The following is a 23,395-nucleotide window of genomic DNA, read 5'->3' on the forward strand; positions in this document are numbered from 1 at the left end:
TGGAATTTTCAGATTTTTGTAATGAAATAATAAAAGTACCCTTGTGTGTGTTACTTTTTTTTTTAGACCTTTTGTCATATTTCATGAGGTCAGAGACTTCCACAGATCTAACAATAATCAGCCTTGGGGGTGGATAGTGAAATTAAACAAAAAATATGGTTAATCACAGTTAATTCATTATTTAACAAAGGGAGGAAATACTTTTAAACACAGTGTCAGTTGATTTTAATAGCTTTTTTGTCCTAATAAAATATTTGAAAACTGCTGTATTCACTTCAGTTCAGAAGGAGGAACCATAATTTGTATCAAGACCCAACAAAAGCACCAGTAATAAATACAATCACTGCTCTAGTGTCATGATTCTCAAAACCTGGTACCCAGGCTACCTGTAGTGGTACTCAAAAACAAAGTTGTATATCAACTGAAGTGTTCATTAGACACCAAACTAATTAAACGAAGAAAGATAAAATGTTGCTTACAATATGATCTTAACTTAAGCTGATACCTAAGCTGCACAACTCTGTCCATCATAAGAGTTCCTTACAGTTCAGTATTTTCTGAGGTGTAACAGGTTTTAAAAATTTTGAAAAGTACTGCTTAAGTACCCTTACTATCAGTAGAATCCTAAAGATTTTACTGGTTGGTTTCAACTGTTTACGGTCTTGCGAAGTGCAGCTCACCTTAGATCATGAAGTGATAGCCTCCTGTTGTATGATATCTGGGCATTGTTTGTTGTTGGTCACAGGCTTGTACTGTACATTCTGTAAACACTTAAGAGAACCAAATAAAATTAATAGATGTGTATGTAATGTGTGATATTTGCACAGGGAACAAGGTAAAGCCTAGGGGAAGTTGCTACTAACATACACAATAAATTTCTTTAAATGTAAAAAAAGCAAGAACAATTGTAGTCTTCAAAATGATTTTTAGAAGCAAAAATAAGGAAAATTTTGTTGGCCCAAAACTGTTCTCAACTTTAATAAACAGAAGTTTACACTGAAAATGCAACCAGAATTAACCATTACACTCACTGAGTTAAACATGATGGAAGTTCTAGATGCTTTGTAGAAGAATCCAGGCACCAGCTGACCTAATACTTAAAAAATGGTGTCAATCTTTCTGTATTTCAGTGACAACATCATTACATCAGGTGACGCTTGATCCTTGAGGATTCATTCAGTGTTTTTATTCCTTATGTTTAAAATATGGATTTACAACACACACTACTGACAAAGCAGCTTAACCTTTTGGTTTTCTTAGCTTACAGAGATGATTGTGTATTTCATCAGAATGACAAAAACAAAGAATGTTGTACCAAGTTGGAATAATCTCTTGATGACAATGAAATTCTAGTATTAAACACCCCCCTCCCTTCAAAAAATACTGCTTAATCCAAAATTCTCTTGATTCAGGATAGAAGGACAGTAAACGGGAAAACGGAAAACTCAAAAATACATTTATTTGGTTAGACATGATGCAATCAAATAAAAGAACAAACCTCAAAGAATACAACCTAAAAGTCGGAGGTCACAAAATAGAAAAGCTGGAGCTGTTTGCGGTCTTCCTGCAGTGACCACTGATGAAGCTTTTTAACAAAACCTTATTATATACAAACACTTCAGTAACAAAAACATAAAACATGGCAATACGTACAAAACAATAAAAATGAATGTCCATGATCTTGAGCTAATATATCTTCACTCCACCATTATTTCCAAAGCAGAGGGCATGAAGTGCTTTTCATAACCTGAGGTAGACTGTTCTTCCTCTGATGAGCTCCAACAATCATTCTTCTCTTCATCCAAGTCAACCATTTTACTGTACTCTTTTCTCCTGTATCTGCCGTCTGTAATGTCACCGTTTTCTGTGATGGGATCCTCCCTTTCTTCATCTTGGCAGTCCATCTGGTAACAACTAGTCTCCTTTCTCATCCTGTCAGAGTCAAATTCCTTTTTTTCCACGACTTCCAAAACAGAGATGCTAGGATACGGTTCATTGTGAGGATCGCAGATCCAGGTCAAGGGCTCGTTAATCTACAGGAAGTTCGAACAGAAAACTTGATTTATTTTTGCATTTTGCAAGTTAAAACATTAAAAAATAATGCATAATCAGGAGTCATTTCCAAATAAATTAAGCATCTTTAATTAATAAACAGTCTGAATTGATTCTTTGGACGTTAGATTTTTGCTCACCTGGTGCTTCATCTGTCTGAAGATATGGCTGTTGCTGGGATCGGGAACTTTCTCATAAAGACACTGCGATGCAACTGGGCATATTTTATTGGTTCTTAGAAAAAAACTGGCAGCAAAAATAAACATGAGACACACACCATCAATATTTTAGTTATAGTTCAGCCATGTTGAAGCTCATACAGTTAATTGCAAACGGCGTCATACGCCATGAACATTTTCACATCACAAACGTCACTGTATTTCATCAGGATTTTATGTGTTGGACCAACACAAAGTAGTGCAGAATGTAGTAGTGGAAGAAAAAAAAAAATAGGATACATGGTTTTCAAAATTCTTACTAATAAAAATATGAAATGTTTCACCCCTCTCGTACTCCGATACCCCTAAATTAAATCACCCAATTAGAAAATAAGAGTCCACCTGTGTGTAATTTAAACTAGCTATTTTGTGAACGCCTCAGAGGTTTCACGGAGAGCATTAGTGAACAAACAGCATCATAACAACCAAGGAACATGGCAGACAGGTCTGGGATGAAGTTGTGGTAAATACCATGGGTCTCTGTCTTTGTGACCTTTGATCACAAAGACAGAGAGCTACGGTGACTCTGGAGGAGCTACAGCAACCTTTGGACAATTAAAAATAAGAGTTTTGCACTTCAGAGATCTATCCTTTTTGGAATAGTGGCAGGATGAAAGCCCTTGTTGAAAAAAAAGGCAATATGACATCCCATCTGGAGTTTGGTACAAGCCATGTAGGGTACAAAACAAACACATGGAAGATGGTCCTCTTGAAGCCTGTAAAACACTGTGTGGAAAGAAAACCTAGCTAAACAATTTTGAACACCTCCTCTTGGCAAAATGTGGTAATGGGAGCATCATGGTGTAGTGATGCTTTTTTCCAGCAGGGAAACAAGCATCACATGTGGCATATTATCTGCCACATGTTATCTGTCTTATCTTTTGCAGAAGTATAAACAACAAGTATCAAATGATGTATGATGATTTTACATTCTTTCACATGTATTAAATGAAATTAGTAACCTTTAATTAACAAGTAAAAAGATGTATGATTGAAATGTGGGTAAGAACTGAGAATTAGAGGAAAAAACATTAAGGTTTGACATTCTCAATCAGCTATATATGAAATAGATATAACGTTAATCATGTGTGAAGCATGAATAAAAAGAATGAAGTGATGGTTTTGTAACTGTGTTTTAAAGTAAATGCTGAAAGCTGAAGAATGAAATGTGTAATACTGTGTAAAGTTTAAAACTGAGCAGATTAGGGAACGAACTGGAGGATGACTAGGAGTGACGAGAGCCAGCTGCATGCTGACAGCGACGGGAGGATGCGACTACAGACCAGCTGCTATTATCGGCATCTCCAAGGCTAAGAAACAGAATCAGTGGGTCACAGTGACCATGACTAAAGTATTGAGCAATAATCAAGAAGCTGAGCTGAATAGGTTGCGCAATAACTGAGAAGCCTAATAAGGGGCTGACTGGTGAAAGCACCAAGCACCATAAAGACAATGCTGAATGAGGGAACTGCGGTTGTTTCCTCGCAGAAGACCAGCGAACAAGATCGGACAGAGAAAAGAAGCTTAGATGGAAAAGGAACAGAGACACAGCCCCACTGATCGACTGCATTAAAAAGAGGATCAACCCGTGGGCCCAGAAAGGACTGTGCCTCAAGATTAAGACTGATTTCATCTAAAGCCTTTTTATAAAGACAACAGAAGTGAACTTGATCGGTGAACAGCTGATTGCTCTAAGTTTCAGGCTTCTGGAAGTCCTGAATCAACCTCATTTATGTCTCTGGGTTTCCTTCAACTGTTCAGCCTCTGGAAACTACTGTCTTTGGAGACAAATAACAACAAAGATCCCGTTTAACCATCAAAGCCTGGAGCATCAGTGCCTGCCACTTAAAGGAAGAAAACTGAAGATTAAGTCGTATTCCCTTCAAGAAACCACTCATTGTTACCAGAAGAATCATCTCCATCAGGTGCATGGATGAGTCTCCGTCTTCAAAGACTCTCCAAACTCATTAGTTTCAGCATCAGAGAAAGACAGGTTGAGTTGATTGATTAATTTCTATTATTGAAATTATTTTGTGTTGCCAAATTTAAGCTGTTACTGACCCCTGCAAAAGCGTTACTAATTATAGAAAGCATATAAAATTCTAGTTAAATCGTGGACATTCAGTTATTTGAGTCACAGTATTTTGGTTTTTCATTGGTGGTAAAAAGTCTTGTTGCCTGGTTCTAAGATATTTTAGGAGGTTTTTATAGGTTGCCTTAGTCAAGTTTGTTAAAACAGCGCCCTTGGGGCTCGTGCTGAACCACTATACCTAGCCCATATACCAAGAGCCAGTTGTAAAATTAGGGAATGAGCAGCCGTGAACAAAAGTGACTGTTGAAGTGTGAATGACTGCAATAGGCTACTCGGTCGCCCAGACCACCAGTTGAAGAAGGGCGAGACTTTTGGATGAAGGCTGTCAGAGGCTAGGCGAGTCATTTCCCGACACCAGCTTAAACAGAACTTTCAGTAAACCTGCTTAGTAAGACGTTTCAGGTTTAGGGAAGTCCGGACCCGTTGGATGGAGAGCTGTATTGAGCAATCCCTTTAGACATGGGTAAGTAGGAGGGAGGGGTTAGCTCATTGGACAATGAAAATATAAAATGACAAAAACATTGGTGTGTGTGGTTGGAACCAGAAAAAATGTAAACAAGTTTAAGGTGTGTGAAGACTTTGCAGAAACGTTATGTATAATTGCTTAGTATGACCAGTGATGATTAAGACTCTCTAATAATAGGTATCAAGGTATGTAGCAATGATTTTCTTACCACAGCATGCAACCAAAGAGGCAAAGGAAGACCAGCACCACCACAGTGACAATTAAATAAACTGAAAAGAAAGGAAGAAAGGAAAAATGCTTGATGCAAGAAATTTACTAAATTCACTATATATATATATATATATATATATATATATACATATATATATATATATATACATATATATATATACACATATACATATATATATATATACACATATACATATATATATATATACATATATATATATATATACACATATATATATATATATATATATATACACATATATATATATATATATATATACACACATATACACATATATATATATATATATATATATATATATACATACATATATATATATATATATACATACATATACATACATATATATATATATATATACATACATACATATATATATATATATATATATATATATATATACATACATATATATATATATATATATATATATATACATACATATATATATATATATATATATATATACATACATATATATATATATATATATATATATATATATATACATACATACATATATATATATATATATACATACATATATATATATATATATATATATATATATACATACATATATATATATATATATATACATACATACATATATATATATATATATATATATATATATATATATATATATATATATATATACATACATATATATATATATATGTATAAAAAGTTGATACATGATGTCATACCGTAGTCTTCATCATGATTGATTTTGAATGTTGTGGTGACCACTGCCCCCGACCCAGCCACGGTCACAGCTCTTATCCAAACCCTGTACTCCTGACCTGGACTAAGATCCCGCAGCTTGAAAGTCATGTTTCCTTGATCTGGGGTTACACTCACGTTGTATACTAGGACAGAAATGGGCTTTTAATTAAATAAAAAAAATAAAAAAAACACAGGGTAATTAACCCACGCAGAGACACAGTAGCTTATTTCTGTGTCAAGAGCATCCTAAATTAGAAAAAAGAAACATTGTGCCGGTCATTTGTACCATTCAAATCTAAATATGAAATCAATAGTCTCAATCCCCCAAATGCTTCCCATGAGTTGTTCTTCTACTTCTGTTAGTTCTTTGTACTTTTTACACGTATTTTATAATGCATTCTATGCCATTTTTTCCATTTCTTGTTTCTTTTATATTTTCCACACATTTTCACTGTCACAATTTTTCTCACATTCGCTCCCGTCTTATCTTTCCTACTTTTATTTCTCTTCTGTTGCTGCTCTGTCAAGTACATTTTCCTGGATGGGATCAATACTTTGAAGTTGGAATCTCCACAAATACAAATTGGAAGATTTTTCTCTCTGCCTAAAAAAACATATTTGCATATTATTTTGAAGTATTTCTGCAGCTACTCTACATGTTTAGGCTTTTTATTAGTACTACATTGAATAAATCATAGGTAATTTGAGTTGGTAATTTAAGTTGAAGGGGAATTGGACAGCAAAGAAAATGCAGCGTCTGTAAGCCATTTTCTTTGTTACACACTATGCTGTAGTATTACTACAGTACCAGTTGAAAAGACTATTGTTCCTGATGTTTCTGTTTATTGTGGTGTACTTAAACCATGCATGGATTTCGAGACCGTTTAGTGCTAAATGATAGTGCTCATAGTTTTAGAATTTTACTTTCTGTATTTGAGGTTTGAGAGTTTTTTTCCTGCTGTGTTTTTTCAGATATAAATGTCTACGGGCCTACAGCAATCTGTTTGTCATAAAAACTGAAAATTTCACTGTGTCCTAATCTTAATTAGGATCTTTTTCTATTATACAAGTGTAATATGGGCTGCACGGTGGCACAGTTGGTAGCACTGTTGCCTTGCAGCAAGAAGGTCCTGGGTTTGATTCCCGGCCGGGGATCTTTCTGCATGGAGTTTGCATGTTCTCCCCGTGCATGCGTGGGTTCTCGCCGGGTACTCCAGCTTCCTCCCACAGTCCAAATACATGCCTGTTAGGTTAACTGGTCAATCTAAATTGCCCTTAGGTGTATGAATGAGTGTGTGCATGGTTGTTTGTGTGTTGCCCTGCAATGGACTGGCGACCTGTCCAGGGTGTATCCTGCCTCTCGCCCATAGATCTGCTGGAGATAGGCACCAGCTCCCCCGTGACCCACTATGGAATAAGTGGTAGAAAATGACTGACTGACAAGTGTAATATATCATATTATTTTGTACCTTTTTGTGTGTTTAATCCTATTTGGTAGTACAAGATCACCCCGTTCTGGTTGGAGCTGGGAACAGGCTCCCAAAACAAAGTCACACCAGTGCCAGAAAAATGAGATGTCCCACATGAAGGCACTCTGGAGGGAACTAAGGAAGAAAGAGAGATGATGATTATGAGCTTATTATACCTTTAATGTAAGAAAAACAGAAAGACAAGGGATTTGGGGAGAATAAATCCACTCACTGACCTCCCTGAACAGAATATCCTATGGCTGTTGCAAGCTGACTGACTTCATTGAAGTTTGACACTGTAAACAATGACACTTGGTATGATGTGTACCTTTTAAATGCCCCTTTAAATGGAGACACAGAGAAAAAGAACCATTATAAAAAATTACATTCACAACTTAAAAAAAATAAAAAATGCACCTAACAAATTCACTACCAAAAAACAAGCTGAACAAATCAGCGCAAGAGGCTGAACATACAAACAAAACAAACTGACCTCTAAAAAAGGCTGTCATCTGATTTTTGTCCACTTTAATCCAGTCAAAACTGTTTCCAGGCTGACACTCTTTGTATTGCACCACATACTGTTTGACGCTGTCAAAGAACTTAGATGGCAGGTTCCAGGACACAGTGAGGTTCTGTTCGTTCATGTCGAGGTAAATTGTTGGTTCATTCGCTTGTTTACCTTGACAGGAGACAAAAGATGTTGTTAAGCCCTGTTAATCTGCAGAAGAAACACAAATGACATTGTGAAACAACAACTATGGGTAACTTCTAGAGATAGCAACCACTCAAAGCAATATTACATTCTGGTTATAATTTTTCTACTTTGCCAAAAGGGAACATTGACCTATAGGGAATAGATACCTGATGTTGGCATAGACAGAGGAGAAGCTTTTGTAGCACCAAGAGCATTGTAGGCTGAGACATTAACAGATGACATGTCCTTCAGAGGTAAATTGAGGCGCCACTTCATTTTATCATACAAAAAGACGCTACTTGGGTCATCTGTGGACACATTCATCTGCTGCACAGTGCCATTATTGTAGCAAAATTTGACTTCATATCCCAGAATGTACCCTCGTGCCTGAGAAACAGAAAGATTCTGGACAAGCCAGACACAAGGAGATGCTGAATGCTGAATGTGCATTTAGAGTGAGAGGGGGTTTAAACTCATCTTTCAGCTTACCTTCCAGTTCAGAAAACAGTCAAAGCTTGACAGAAGCTGCCCGCAGTCCCACCATGCATCCACCTCTCCAACTGGGGCTGGAAAATGAATGTGAAGGAGATGTAAGACAAAAAGAAGAGGAGAAAAAGAAAGATCAATGTTATAAACTCAACACACAATAAACTTATAGGATCTACTTTATGTAATAACTTGCAAAAATCCTAATTGCCAGTCTGAGTCACATTTGTGGTGTTGGCACATTTCAGAAAATGTGGAAAGGATGTTTTTGACTCGTGACAGAGTGACCAACGACGACTTGCAATATAGAAATAATAGCCTATGGATATGTGTAAAGATAAGCAAGTAAAAATGTTACTGACTGGGTAGAATATGTTTGGAGCTCATTATTTTCCAAGTAACAGGTCAGTACATGTAGCTCAAGTGGGCTGTGTGTCAAGGTCCATTTTCCCAGGATCCCGGGATAAGCAGTCTAACTAGTATAAGCTGTTAATTTGCTGTAGAACAACCTTTAATCTTATAAGAAAAAGGCTTAAGAATGGGGCAGAGGTTCACCTTTCAGCTGGACAACAATGTGAAACATACACCCAGAGCTACAATGAAATGCTTTTAGATCAAAGCATATCCGTGAGTGGCCAAGTTAAAGTCCAGACCTTTATCCAATTGAGAATCTGTGGTAAATGTGGACAACTGGTGTCCACTGAGGCACTCTGCATGCTTACTCGGGTTGAGCAAAGAAACATGGACAAAGGTTTTGGTCTCTAGATTAGCCGAGCTGGCGAGCTGGCAAGGAGACACTCCAAATGACTTACATAGTTTGAATGGCAGTGGAAAGGTGGTTCTACAAAGTATCAAATTCGGGAGTGCAAATATAAACACACCACACCTTTTTCATTTTCCTTCCACTTCACAATTACACGATACATTGTGTTGGTCAATCACAAAACACACTCAAGTTTTTGGCTGTAATGAGAAAATGTGAAGTAAAATGGGTGTGAATACTTTAGCCAGGCAATGTGATTCCTTATACCTAATTTTGCTCAATTTTCAACTTGTTGCTCATCTGGCTGAGAGTAACATATATTTTCAAGCTTAGTACACACTGAGAAGACAGAAAAAAAATCCTCTCAAGCTGAGGCATAATCCTCCTATCCATACCTGCAAACCTCCTGCCTTAACATCCTATATCTTGTCTTTGAACAATAAAAACATTTAGATCAAAAACTGTTCGAAAAAATCCAGAGCACAAAAGGTAAGTAAATTTGTCTGTGGTCAAGTTTCTCTTTGCTGTTACAATGCTTAATGGCAATACATATATGACAGTTGTTCATTTTTTTTAATTTTATTCATTTATTTACTATTTAAAATGAACATGTCACATGTTAACGCAAACAAACGTTTTGAATAAAAAGGAGTAGTTTGAAGAAAAAAAAAACTCTTATATTCCCCCTTCTCTCAAAAGTCACTTCACTATACTATAAGCAACTCAACATCAATCAACCATCCATATAGATACAGCACTCTACTGAATCAATGTACTTCATTATACCTTGATAGAATATTATATTCTATTATTTTCTTAGCAGAAAGTAGAAATTGATCTACTCCATTTGATTTCTGTAGACAGATTATTCCACATATTTATTTCATAAACAGAAATACAACATACCATTTGTTTAATTCTGACTTTAAGTTTTTTTTAATCTCTGATCTTCCCAAATTATAAATGCTATTTCTTTAAAAAAATCTTTTTTACAAACATGCTGGTAATATTCCTGTTATGTATTTTAAAACATAACTAGCAAAATATCCACTATGTCATGAAATTTCATTAATTTTAAATTGAAGAACAATAGATTTGTTGGATCTCTAATGTTTTCCTCTTTTAATTCTAACAGCTCTTTTTTGCAAAATAAAAATTGAATTTGTATACGCTTTAAAGGCATTTTTCCTAAACTCAAATAGTGAACGATCAGTGAATTATATACCAACAATGCTTCATCATCAAGAGTAACACCCAGGAATTTGACCTTTCTCATGCGCTTAATCACAACCCCATTAACATCAATCAACACATCTGTAGGAATCACTCTATTGCTAAATATCATGTAGTTAGTTCTTTCCACATTCATTATTGATTTATATTCAACCATGTTTTCATGCTACTCAATTCCTTTTAACTATATCAAACACATTTGTAAATTTTTCACCAGAAAAGAAAAAAGTGGTGTCATCTGCAAAGAGAATATTTTGAAGATGCCTAGGTATGTGAACCAGGTCATTGATATATAAAATAAAAGGTTTTGGTCAAATAACTGACCCTTGGGGTACTCCACAGTTTATATATTATTGGGTCAGATCTGACATTGTTTATCTTTAAAAACTTTACCTTTAAATGGTTACTTTTGTAAGAAAAATTCATTTATGGGTTGAGCAGCAGAGGGTTGCACTCATCAAAAAATTTCCCAATTTTGCAGAACCTCCCTAACTAGAAAAATAACCCTTTTAACCATTAGAGGAAATCTCAAAGCAGAGATTAATTTTGATGAGATTCAGCAACCAGTGTTAGTCCCATGTCCCCATTCTTAGGGACCAAACTATCCTCCAAAATGACGACACTCTGCCTTACGTAGCAGTGTTTAACAAAGACTACCTCCAGAATTTGGAAGAAGGGAGGATGGATGCCTTGCCTGTCCTCACTTCAACCCACACAGACATGGTGACCAGTGTTAGGAGGAAACCGGCTATTGTAACAGTGTACGGGTCCTCCTTTTTTCCCTAATTCACTCAATCCAATAAACACCAAAGAAAACTAGATAGCAGCAGATAGCATTTGTCACCAGCAGAGACATTTTGGCAACTTTTTCATGGGTGCTTCTCAAATAACTAACCCTGATGCTCAACCCACAAATATATGTGGGACCATTTAACGATTAATAAACAGATTTTCCAGTTGTATAGAATGTATTACCAGGAAGCACTGTTACAACAAAGAAATAACCAACAAAACACAGTTTCTAAACGGTTTTAATCATGGCATCTGATCTAAGCAGGCATGCACAAGGCAATAAGTCACATTTATATTTCTTGGCAAATGCCAATAAATAAATACTTACCCGACTCTGTGCTTTTTATTGTATAGCTTGGACTCCAGTCACTAATCAGGCTTGAGTCACACTGACAACGGACCTGAAATTCATAAACGATGTTGGGCTGGGGCTCCATGACTGCAAAGCTGCTACTGAGATTATATACATACTGTGAAGAAATGGGTACAATTTCAACTTTAATGAATTCATTGAAAAAAAAGACAAAAAAACATGTGCAATGAGTTTGCCAAACAGACTTGAATCCAGTTTTGGTGATCCTTAGTACGATATCTGACGTCACAGAGTCCAACACTAAGCTGCAGCTCACCGCAAATGCTGCTCCAATAAATCTCTAATGGATCTTGATGGCTTGATACAAATGTAGGAGGTGGTGGCTTGACTGGTGACATTGGGAAAGAGACAAAGGGACACAGATTAGATTAAAATGTTCAATCAGACACACAGTTCACACAGTTAATATGTTGACGATATCCTAACAGTATCAGAAACATCAATTTATTTTGATAAAGAGGATTGCGCTGTCTGAGTACATTTGAGAGTTTACTTACTGATGTCTTGTGTATGGATAACAATTTCCTGAGAATTGACAGAACCAAACTCGTTCCGAGCCTGAACCCAAACCCTGAGGTTTCCATGGCTCACAAAGTTTTCACGATGAATTAATCCATCTGAACTATTCCCATTGGTCACATGCTCATCCCTAGAAGAGAATAATGCAAGAGAAGACATGACAGGACAAGATGAGGCAAAAAAAAAAAAAAGCAGACTTGGGAGATTAAGGGCAAAACTTGGCCAAGTTGTCCTTACTCTGCATTTTCTGCTTTCCAGTGAAGGTTATAATTAGTTGGGGCACCAGGGTGTGGCTTTGGATCCCAAATGCATTTTATAACTGAACAGTCCTTCTGATCACATGGTCTATAACACTCAAGGATGGAGGGAGGAGCAGGGGGGCCTGTGGAAACACGAAGATGAAAGATGTCCCTAATCAGACACATGAGATTGTAGATCATTTTCTTTGTTGCACATATGAACAAAAAGATGTTTCATTCATCAGCCATGTTGCCATAACAGCTATGAAAGTGGGCACTTCTAAATGTTTTCCTCTGCCTCAACTTAAAATAGTTTCCATGTCAGAAACCTGTTGCATGGGTCCTCCACCTCAGCAGAGCAGATTTCCTCCTACCATACCAGTATATATCACCAACAAGGAGTCTTATTTCAAAAGATAGTTTCCCTTCCCTTAAAACAGCTCAGTGCTTTCCGGGAATCTTCCTGTCCTCTCAATCCCTCAACCAGTCGAGGAAGATGGCCGCTCAGATTGAGGCTGGTTCTGATGTAGGTTCCTCTCCATTGTCACTTCCTTGAATAAATTATTTCTTTACCAACTGCCTTTATAACTTCAAATGAATCTCACTGTGTTGTATTATATTTTTTACTGAACTGGATCGTATTTTTGAATTTGAATCAGACTTTGGAATAAATTATATTGACTTGAATTGAATCTCAACTGGAATAGATATAATCTGGTATTAACTGGCCCCTCAATCAAATGGAGTGCATAGACATGCGTTGGGAATCGATGCTGTGGATTATAAAGATTATATTTTTAAATGTACATATATACACTATTGACTTTACAATGGAATATAACGTGAGATCAGTCCAAGTACGCATGGTGTTGTTCTAGAACTCAGACTGTCAAGTGTTCATCAGAGAAACAGCCTGGGGGAAGAAACCGTCTCTGTGGCGGCTGGTTTTAGCAGACAGCGCTCTGTAGCGCTGACCTGAAGGTAAAAGCCTCATCTTTTTTGTGACCTAACATAGTAGGGATATTTCTGCCTGAGGGAGACATTAATATGATTAGAGCCCAGACTTTTCCCACCAATAATGTAAAATGGCTTTTCTGTGAAGGGCAATGAAGGTATTAAAGTGCCTGTGACACACTTTTCCCACAAATGCAGAAATTGAAAGAAAACATCTTAATATCAAAGGAATTAGGCAGTAGTTGACATAACAGGATTAAAGATTTGATAAAAGACAATTGTGACACAAAATGAGCATATTTTGATGTTAAATTTTGCCAGTCCAAAGTCGCCTTGAAATGACGACAAAGGGGAAGTCTCAGGTCATTTATTGTGTGAGCGTCAATAATAAACGGTTCAGGCAGAAGCAAAGTTGCATTAAAAACAGCGTTAATATGGTGAAACGTTGCCTTGCTGGTGGTGGCAGCAATACTACGACAACAGGCGTTAGTCTGCACTATTTCCCTGAGGACCAGACCTGCCTGGATCAGAACTGGAAAACTGAGGAGGGACAGATGGGCTGGTCCCACCAAGCACAGTCAGTTGTGATCGGATAACTTTTTGGCAAACTGCCTCAAACAAGAAACCTCTGAATTCACAAGAGAAATTATGTCAGAGGTCAGGATATCTTACAGACGAAGGAGAATGTTGAAGCAGATGCTATAGCCAGATTCTGAAGTAAAATTAAAAAAAAGACACACCAGGTAGTGTCTTCAGATCTTAAATCATCCCTTGTGTCTGCTGCTACTGCAGAATCTCCTGAATCAAATAGCTGAATTACCTCCTCAGCTTGCAATTAGGCTCTACAGAGTCCTACTCATTACCTAATTATTTGATTCATGTGTGTTTAAGCAGGAACACACCTAAAGGTTGCAGGACACCGACTCCCGAGGATTGGGTGTGAGATCACTTCTCTTAAGCATTCATTGCTCTAGAACTGGAATAAAACATGGATCAACATGACCACAGAAAATAATCCATTGCTAAAGGGTACAACTGGCTCAGGGTCAATTCGCCAATTTGTACTCCCATTTCCTACCCACAAGCTAATATGTGCCATTTCCTCCCTTCTTTCTTCCATTTCAAAAACTAAAACAAACTATTTTTTGCCTATGTACTTACAACAATTGCTGTCTGTTTATTTCCCTGAGTAGTAAAGTATTTTTAAGGATTACAGGAATGCAGACCTATAAAAATGCTTAAATCTCCCTTATAATTTAATATAATTGTATTGTACTTTCAAAGGGTTTTTCATCACACCATATTGTCATGTATTGTTGTTCTGGTCTTTATTTGGGCCAGTTCATTCCAACAAAATAGGACTCTGAGCATCCTTCTGCTGGCATGTAGTATTTACTGGAGGCACATTTTCTTCATTATACTATGAGTAGAATATAGAAAATGACTTCAAAGCTTTGAGGTCTCTAAACCAATTTTTTGTCAATACTTTCACACTTCTAGAAAGCGTCACTGATAAAAAAAAACATTCCATAATGCATTGTTAGTCCTTTTGCTTTCTAATAGATAAAAACAGATCAGAAGTAACAGGCCCCAATTGATTTTGTAATGTCTTTTTGTTTAAGAAAACGTGCCTTATTTTAGCAACACCACAAAGCAATATATTTTCCATGCACACAGGATATGACTGAATGAGACACTCTGGGTTAAGCCACTTGTCATCAGTTAAAACTTATGTCCTTTTCTAATGAGAAAGTCCTACTTATATACTCATTTAAACGAGGTGTTAATGCTCTAGGTTTCAGTTTTACTACTTCACATTTGTAACCAGGAGAACTCAGAACACCCTAGGAGGTATATATATGCAGATATATTTGTATGATTTATAAAAAGAAAAAACAGGCAAAAATGTTACAGAACTAAAAAAAATGAAGGTACAGGAGGTACTATACTTGTGAGTCACAGCACACAAATGCAATGACCACTGTGAGAAGCTGCCGGGGTATGATGAGTCAGAAAAAAAACTCCAAGTACCTGTGACATTTCCTATGTCACTAACATGGTAAAGTGCAACACTTTTTCATTGTTATTACACACACACAAAAAGAAAATTAGACCCCTAGGCAATTTTACTGCCCGTGAGTGTCGATATTTGATCTGATAGGTAAGATTGAGTCAAAATAAAAGCAAAAACAAAATAGAAGTAGGCCCCTAAAGAACAAACAAAAATTAAAAAAATTAAAACAATACAAAGTTATTCGAGTCATTCACACGCCCATCCGCCTGTCTCTCAAGCGCACACCTTATTTTTGTTTGGATTTTTTTTTTACATTCAACGCATGCCTGTTACCTTTACCCATTTCTCATAACCCTACGCACGTTTTGCCGTAATCAGTTCAACACTTGCACACTAGACATTACAAGAAAGCAGGGTAGCTGCAACGCTAACAGGAAGCAGGCAGCTACAGTCTGAATGAGTGCTTTTTCCTTTAAGACCACTTCCCCTTCAATACAGACTGCAAATCAAATCATATTCAGAGTGTAAATGAGAAAAATAGGGTCAGAGTATACATAACTTGATGGGTGAATAAAGCTAGGGACGGTCGATGCGGACTTAAAATACCATCACCACATGTTTCCTGGCTTTTACTGTGAAGACGATAAACGTGGCATTTAAAAAATATATTATAAAATTCACCACATCTTTGAAGGCTATCACTGCATCCAGTCTGCATACAGTCAGAAGAATACAAAAACAAATACTGATCTAAAAATTATATTTACCACAAATTAAAAAGGATGCTTTTAAAAACAGCATTCAGGTAGAGCAACTATACACCAAAACAGTCCTCAACAACCTTTTTCAATTATTGATCTCATGGAAGCAATGGGACAAGGGTTCAGAGAGTAAAATTAAACACTCACGAACATACAGTCAGTTTGGGGGGTTTATCAATATTATCACAAGATGACTACCTCTTTATAATTGAAATTTTTTACACAATATTGATACATGAAATAACTCAAGTAAAAAACATGACGCACACACTACAATTCATTTTATATTATTAGAATAAAACAAATTTCTAGGAGAACATCTGCATGCAACATCTGCACAAGTAAGGAAAACACGGAGCTTCGACATTATGTGCCCCCAGTAATTAAAATGTGCTTCATATACAGTTTTAATAAGCCTACCTGAGGCAGAACAACAACGGTACGAGAAGGTGACCAGCAAGACGGGCAGAAGCCGCCACGTCGTGGGTGTGGCCATCACATTTGGACCTCAGGTTTCTGTAAAACACACGAACATATTTACATTCAGGAATTTCATCTCTGCTTTGGGTGGCCTAAATTCACATACGGGACCAGAAGCATGGTGACAACAAGCGAACACGCTGGACGTCGCAAGACTTTCACACCAGGTTAAAATGTGCCGCGTTCACTTCCACGACTTAGCGGTATAAATAAGACGCAACAATATTTGCTCTTTAGCAAGGCTGTACATCAACTGATAAATTAATTATAACAGAAGACTATTTACCTCATTGCTACACACACAAGGACGTATGAAGCGCATGTTGCGACTGTAGCGAACCAGTTTTAGAGACTGAGGAAAGTTGTTGCGGAGTTGAAAAGTTTGCCGCTTGAAGCTCCTCCCATTTCAGGAATTGCCGATGACGTAGAAGCGAGGGTAAGTTGACGTCTCCTCGGGCTTTGTTTTTTATGCTTCTGTCCAAGCGTGCTTCTTTTTGGGGGGGTTTTCTGTAGCATTTATATATAGTTATATCTCTATATATAGAAAAAAAAAAATATATATATATCACCTTTATTCCAGATATAAATTAGCAAATATCTTTAAAAAAACATTTTTTATTACAATCCAGCTTCTACCAAACTGGAAAAGCTTGAAGCGCATAATGAAACTGATAGTAGTTATTCCAACATTAAATTCACTTTGAGTCATGTTTGTTTTCATGTCATGCTACTTGACAATGAGCAAATTTACTATGTACCTCATTGTTTTATATTTTCTTTAACTTTATTATTTTATTATTTATTCATTTATTTATTCGTTTTTATGCAATGGATGTTTATTAAATAAATCCTAAATCATCCTGCTAACCAAGGTATGTCAATGTTGTCATGTAAAAAGACAAAAAAAAAACATCCTAGTTCTAATATATTCCTGGGGTCAGAGACATACAGGTCCTTCTAAAATAATTAGCATATTGTGATAAAGTTAATTATTTTCTATAATGTAATGATGAAAATGTAATATTCATATATTTTAGATTCATTGCACACTAACTGAAATATTTCAGGTCCTTTATTGTCTTAATAGGGATGATTTTGGCATACAGCTCATGAAAACCCAAAATTCCTATTTCACAAAATTAGCATATTTCATCAGACCAATAAAAGAAAAGTGTTTTTAATACAAAAAACGTCAACCTTCAAATAATCATGTACAGTTATGCACTCAATACTTGGTCAGGAATCCTTTTGCAGAAATGACTGCTTCAATGCGGCGTGGCATGGAGGCAATCAGCCTGTGGCACTGCTGAGGTCTTATGGAGGCCCAGGATGCTTCGATAGCGGCCTTTAGCTCATCCAGAGTGTTGGGTCTTGAGTCTCTCAACGTTCTTTTCACAATATCCCACAGATTCTCTATGGGGTTCAGGTCAGGAGAGTTGGCAGGCCAATTGAGCACAGTGATACCATGGTCAATAAACCATTTACCAGTGGTTTTGGCACTGTGAGCAGATGCCAGGTCGTGCTGAAAAATGAAATGTTCATCTCCATAAAGCTTTTCAGCAGATGGAAGCATGAAGTGCTCCAAAATCTCCTGATAGCTAGCTGCATTGACCCTGCCCTTGATAAAACACAGTGGACCAACACCAGCAGCTGACACGGCACCCCAGACCATCACTGACAGTGGGTACTTGACACTGGACTTCTGGCATTTTGGCATTTCCTTCTCCCCAGTCTTCCTCCAGACTCTGGCACCTCGATTTCCAAATGACATGCAGAATTTGCTTTCATCCGAAAAAAGTACTTTGGACCACTGAGCAACAGTCCAGTGCTGCTTCTCTGTAGCCCAGGTCTGTGGAATGCGCCTCCTGTAGCCCATTTCCTGCACACGGTGGCTCTGGATGTTTCTACTTCAGACTCAGTCCACTGCTTCCGCAGGTCCCCCAAGGTCTGGAATCGGCCCTTCTCCACAATCTTCCTCAGGGTCCGGTCACCTCTTCTCGTTGTGCAGCGTTTTCTGCCACACTTTTTCCTTCCCACAGACTTCCCACTGAGGTGCCTTGATACAGCACAGCACTCTGGGAACAGCCTATTCGTTCAGAAATTTCTTTCTGTGTCTTACCCTCTTGCTTGAGGGTGTCAATAGTGGCCTTCTGGACAGCAGTCAGGTCGGCGGTCTTACCCATGATTGGGGTTTTGAGTGATGAACCAGGCTGGGAGTTTTAAAGGCCTCAGGAATCTTTTGCAGGTGTTTAGAGTTAACTCGTTGATTCAGATGATTAGGTTCATAGCTCATTTAGAGACCCTTTTAATGATATGCTAATTTTGTGAGATAGGAATTTTTGGTTTTCATGAGCTGTATGCCAAAATCATCCATATTAAGACAATGGAAGACCTGAAATATTTCAGTTAGTGTGCAATGAATCTAAAATATATGAATGTTAAATTTTCATCATGACATTATGGAAAATAATGAACTTCATCACAATATGCTAATTTTTTGAGAAGGACCTGTACAGGTGTTGGACAATGAAACTGAAATACCTGTCATTTTAGTGTGGGAGGTTTCATGACTAAATTGGACCAGCCTGGTAGCCAGTCTTCATTGATTGCACATTGTACCAGTAAGAGCAGAGTGCGAAGGTTCAATTAGCAGGGTAAGAGCACAGTTTTGCTCAAAATATTGAAATGCACACAACATTATGGGTGACATACCAGAGTTCAAAAGAGGACAAATTGTTGTTGCACGTCTTGCTGGCGCATCTGTGACCAAGACAGCAAGTCTTTGTGATGTATCAAGAGCCACGGTATCCAGGGTAATGTCAGCATACCACCAAGGACGAACCACATCCAACAGGATTAACTGTGGACGCAAGAGGAAGCTGTCTGAAAGGGATGTTCGAGTGCCAACCCGGATTGTATCCAAAAAACATAAAACCACGGCTGTCCAAATCTCGGCAGAATAAAATGTGCACCTCAACTCTCCTGTTTCCACCAGAACTGTCCGTCGGGAGCTCCACAGGGTCAATATACACGGCCGGGCTGCTATAGCCAAACCTTTGGTCACTCATGCCAATGCCAAACGTCGGTTTCAATGGTGCAAGGAGCGCAAATCTTGGGCTGTGGACAATGTGAAACATGTATTGTTCTCTGATAAGTCCACCTTTTACTGTTTTCCCCACATCCGGGAGAGTTACGGTGTGGAGAAGCCCCAAAGAAGCATACCACCCAGACTGTTGCATGCCCAGAGTGAAGCATGGGGGTGGATCAGTGATGGTTTGGGCTGCCATATCATGGTATTCCCTTGGCCCAATACTTGTGCTAGATGGGCGCGTCACTGCCAAGGACTACCGAACCATTCTTGAGTACCATGTGCATCCAATGGTTCAAACATTGTATCCTGAAGGCGGTGCCGTGTATCAGGATGACAATGCACCAATACACACAGCAAGACTGGTGAAAGATTGGTTTGATAAACATGAAAGTGAAGTTGAACATCTCCCATGGCCTGCACAGTCACCAGATCTAAATATTATTGAGCCACTTTGGGGTGTTTTGGAGGAGCGAGTCAGGAAACGTTTTCCTCCACCAGTATCACGTAGTGACCTGGCCACTATCCTGCAAGAAGAATGGCTTAAAATCCCTCTGACCACTGTGCAGGACTTGTATATGTCATTGTCAAGATGAATTGACGCTGTATTGGCCGCAAAAGGAGGCCCTACACCATACTAATAAATTATTGTGGTCTAAAACCAGGTGTTTCAGTTTCATTGTCCAACCCCTGTAATTAGTTACAGTAAAGCTCAGTCAATCGCCATGTCTAGGAGAGAGAAAGGGTGAAACACTAAAAGACAGGGCCATGTGGATCATCGGTAGAGGGTGAGCATTAAGTTGTTGCCAGCAAAAGCTCGGACAATGCCTCTCTCCAGAAAGGTGTCACAGGTAGACACAGAGCCAGGCCAGGTGTAGCTTCTAGGAAGATAAAAGAGAGAACAAAGTTAAAAGCTGAAATAAAAGCAAATAATGCAAAATTGGAGAGTAGTGTGAGAATGTAGCGAAGAGGGTGAAAGTGGTCATTATGTCCTCCAGCAGCCTAAGCCTATAGCAGCATAACTACACAGATAGTTTGAGTTCAGATTATTTAGTTAAACGGCGCTTATTTACAACAATGTCGTCTCAAGGCACCCCACAAAGGGTCCCACTGATGGTCATTGTTATACTAAAAACCACGAGGATTGGGATACCTCTCTCTGTCAGACTGATTATAACCATTGGGAAAGGGAAGGGGTCATACAGGTAGCAGAAATGGAGGGTGTGTTTGCACCTCAACCATAACTGAGCCGGTTTAGGCTAAACCTGACTCCCCCTTACTCCAACCAACAGAGAGGGAGGAAGGCTCCCTCCCTGATAAACTAAGCCACTCTAACTATAAGCTTTATCAAAAAGGAAAGTTTTAAGCCTAGCCTTAAAAGTAGCCTGGGTGTCTGCCTCACGAACTAAAACTGGGAGCTGGTTCCACAGGAGAGGAGCCTGATAACTGAAGGTCTGCCTCCCATTCTACTTCTAGAGACTCTAGGAACCACCAGTAAACCTGCAGTCTGAGAACGAAGTGCTCTGTTAGGAACATATGGACCAATCAGATCTCTGATGTATGATGGAGCTAGATCATTAAGGGCTTTATATGTGAGGAGGAGAATTTTAAATTCTAGTCTGGATTTAACAGGGAGCCAATGAAGGGAAGCTAAAATAGGAGAAATATGATCTCTCTTTTTAATTTTTATCAGAACTCTTGCTGCAGCATTTTGAATCAGCTGAAGGCTTTTAACTGCATTTTGTGGACATCCTGATAGTAAAGAATTACAATAGTCCAGCCTTGAAGTAACAAATGCATGGACTAGTTTTTCAGCGTCACTCCTGGATAGGATATTTCTAATTTTGGCAATGTTCCGGAGGTGAAAGAAGGAAATCCTAGAAACCTGTTTAATATGGGGTTTAAATGACATGTCCTGGTCAAAAATAACACCAAGGTTTTTTACTTTATTACTGGTGGTCAATTTAATGCGATCCAGGTTAAGTGATTGACTAAGCAGTTTCTTTTTTAAAGACTCCGGTCCAAAGACGACAACTTCTGTCTTGTCTGAATTTAGAAGCAAAAAATTTAAAGTCATCCAAGTTTTTATATCTTCAAGACATGTTTGTAGTCTATCTAACTGGTTGGGCTCATCAGGATTTATGGATAAGCAAAGCTGAGTATCATCAGCGTAACAGTGAAAATCTATCCTATGCTGCCTGATAATTTGACCTATCGGAAACATATATATAGTAAAGAGAATTGGCCCAAGTACTGAACCCTGTGGTACTCCACAATTAACCCTGGAGTTTAAAGATGATTTATCATTTACATGAACAAACTGGAATCTGTCACACAGATAAGATTTAAACCAGCCTAGCGCTTTTCCCCTGATCCCTACAGCATATTCCAGCCTTTCTAAGAGAATATTGTGATCGACTGTATCAAATGCAGCACTGAGATCTAACAGAACCAGTACAGACACAAGTCCATTATCTGAGGCCATAAGAATATCATTAGTGACTTTCAGCAGAGCTGTTCAGTGCTATGATGAGCTCTGAAACCTGACTGAAACTCTTCAAACAGGTCATTGCTGTGTAAATGCTCACACATTTGATTAGCAACTATTTTCCCAAGAATTTTAGATAAGAATGGAAGATTGGATATAGGTCTGTAATTTATTAAGTCATCTCGATCAAGCGAAGGTTTCTTAAGTAAAGGTTTAATTACAGCTACCTTAAAAGCCTGTGGTACATATCCATTTACTAAGGGTAAATTAATCATATCTAAAATGGGGCTGGTAATCAGAGGGAACACTTCCCTAAATAATTTGGTTGGGATTGGGTCTAACATACAAGTTAAAGGTTTAGATGAAGCTAATATTTCTGATAACTCAGGAAGCTCCACAGGATCAAAACAGTCCAAACACAGATCAGGTTCTACAATTACGTCCAATGTTGTCTCACTTGCTGAGGATGAAATAATCATCTTCGGGAGTATGTTTTATTTTTAATAGAATCAATTTTATTTAAGAAGAATCCCATAAAGTCATGACTGCTAAGAGCTAAGGGAATGGATGGCTCAACAGAGCTATGACTCTGTGTAAGTTTAGCAACTGTACTAAAGAGAAACCTAGGATTATTCTTGTTCTCTTCTATTAATGATGAGAAATAAGCTGTTCTGGCGAAATGTCTTTTTATACAACAGTAGGCTATTTTTTTTCCAGTTTAAGTAAGAATCCTCTAGGTGTGTAGAGCACCATTTTCTCTCCAATTTTCTAACATTGTGCTTTAAAGTACGCAGATCTTAATTTAAAACCAAGGAGCTAGCCTCCTATAAATAATTACCTTCTTTTTCAACGGGGCTGCATTGTCTAATGCATCACGCAATGAGGAAGTAACACTATGAACAAGAGAATCAATTTGTGAAGGGGAAGAAACAAAATTATTGCCCTCCACTGTGCTTTTCAGTGATAATGAGGAAATTAAAAGTGGAACAGATTCTTTAAAAGTTGTTACAGCATCGTCTGATAATGATCTACTATAATGAAATTTTCTGTCAGGTGTACTTGGTTAAAATCAGTTTCATTGTCCAACCCCTGTATATTGTAGACTACCAGTTTGAGGTTTACAAGAAATTACTTTTTTAAACAGGATATCTGGAAAAAAATGTAATTTGTCGTAAATTTCCCTTAAGCCACACAGGATTACAACTATGCATACATGTTCAGCTGTTAAT

At 37.7% G+C, this 23,395-nt stretch overlaps 1 protein-coding gene across 1 annotated transcript; it reads right to left on the bottom strand.

The window, feature by feature from the left end:
- Window positions 1–1,161: 1,161 nt before the first annotated feature.
- LOC124864466 (interleukin-6 receptor subunit beta-like) lies at window positions 1,162–16,989 on the bottom strand. The gene is made up of 15 exons (XM_047359254.1): window positions 16,877–16,989; window positions 16,531–16,626; window positions 12,380–12,524; window positions 12,121–12,272; window positions 11,809–11,951; window positions 11,579–11,720; window positions 8,466–8,542; window positions 8,144–8,381; window positions 7,773–7,961; window positions 7,516–7,620; window positions 7,280–7,414; window positions 5,792–5,953; window positions 5,037–5,097; window positions 2,193–2,298; window positions 1,162–2,033 (listed from the first exon to the last, which is right to left on the bottom strand). Exons 2-15 carry the CDS (start codon window positions 16,604–16,606, stop codon window positions 1,698–1,700), a joined length of 2,067 nt encoding a protein of 688 aa, XP_047215210.1. The 5' UTR covers window positions 16,607–16,626; window positions 16,877–16,989; the 3' UTR covers window positions 1,162–1,697.
- Between the last annotated feature and the right edge of the window lie 6,406 nt (window positions 16,990–23,395).

The sequence above is a fragment of the Girardinichthys multiradiatus genome, chromosome Y, assembly GCF_021462225.1.
Source record: "Girardinichthys multiradiatus isolate DD_20200921_A chromosome Y, DD_fGirMul_XY1, whole genome shotgun sequence".
In the NCBI taxonomy this organism is placed as follows: Eukaryota; Metazoa; Chordata; class Actinopteri; order Cyprinodontiformes; family Goodeidae; genus Girardinichthys; species Girardinichthys multiradiatus.

Coding starts and splice junctions, on each gene's coding strand:
- LOC124864466 (XM_047359254.1), bottom strand. CDS start 16,606: ATGGCCACACCCACGACGTGGCGGCTTCTGCCCGTCTTGCTGGTCACC. Junction 11,952..12,120: donor TATCCATACACAAGACATCA/GTAAGTAAACTC, acceptor CAATGTCACCAG/TCAAGCCACCACCTCCTACA. Junction 8,543..11,578: donor AATAAAAAGCACAGAGTCGG/GTAAGTATTTAT, acceptor TTCATTTTCCAG/CCCCAGTTGGAGAGGTGGAT.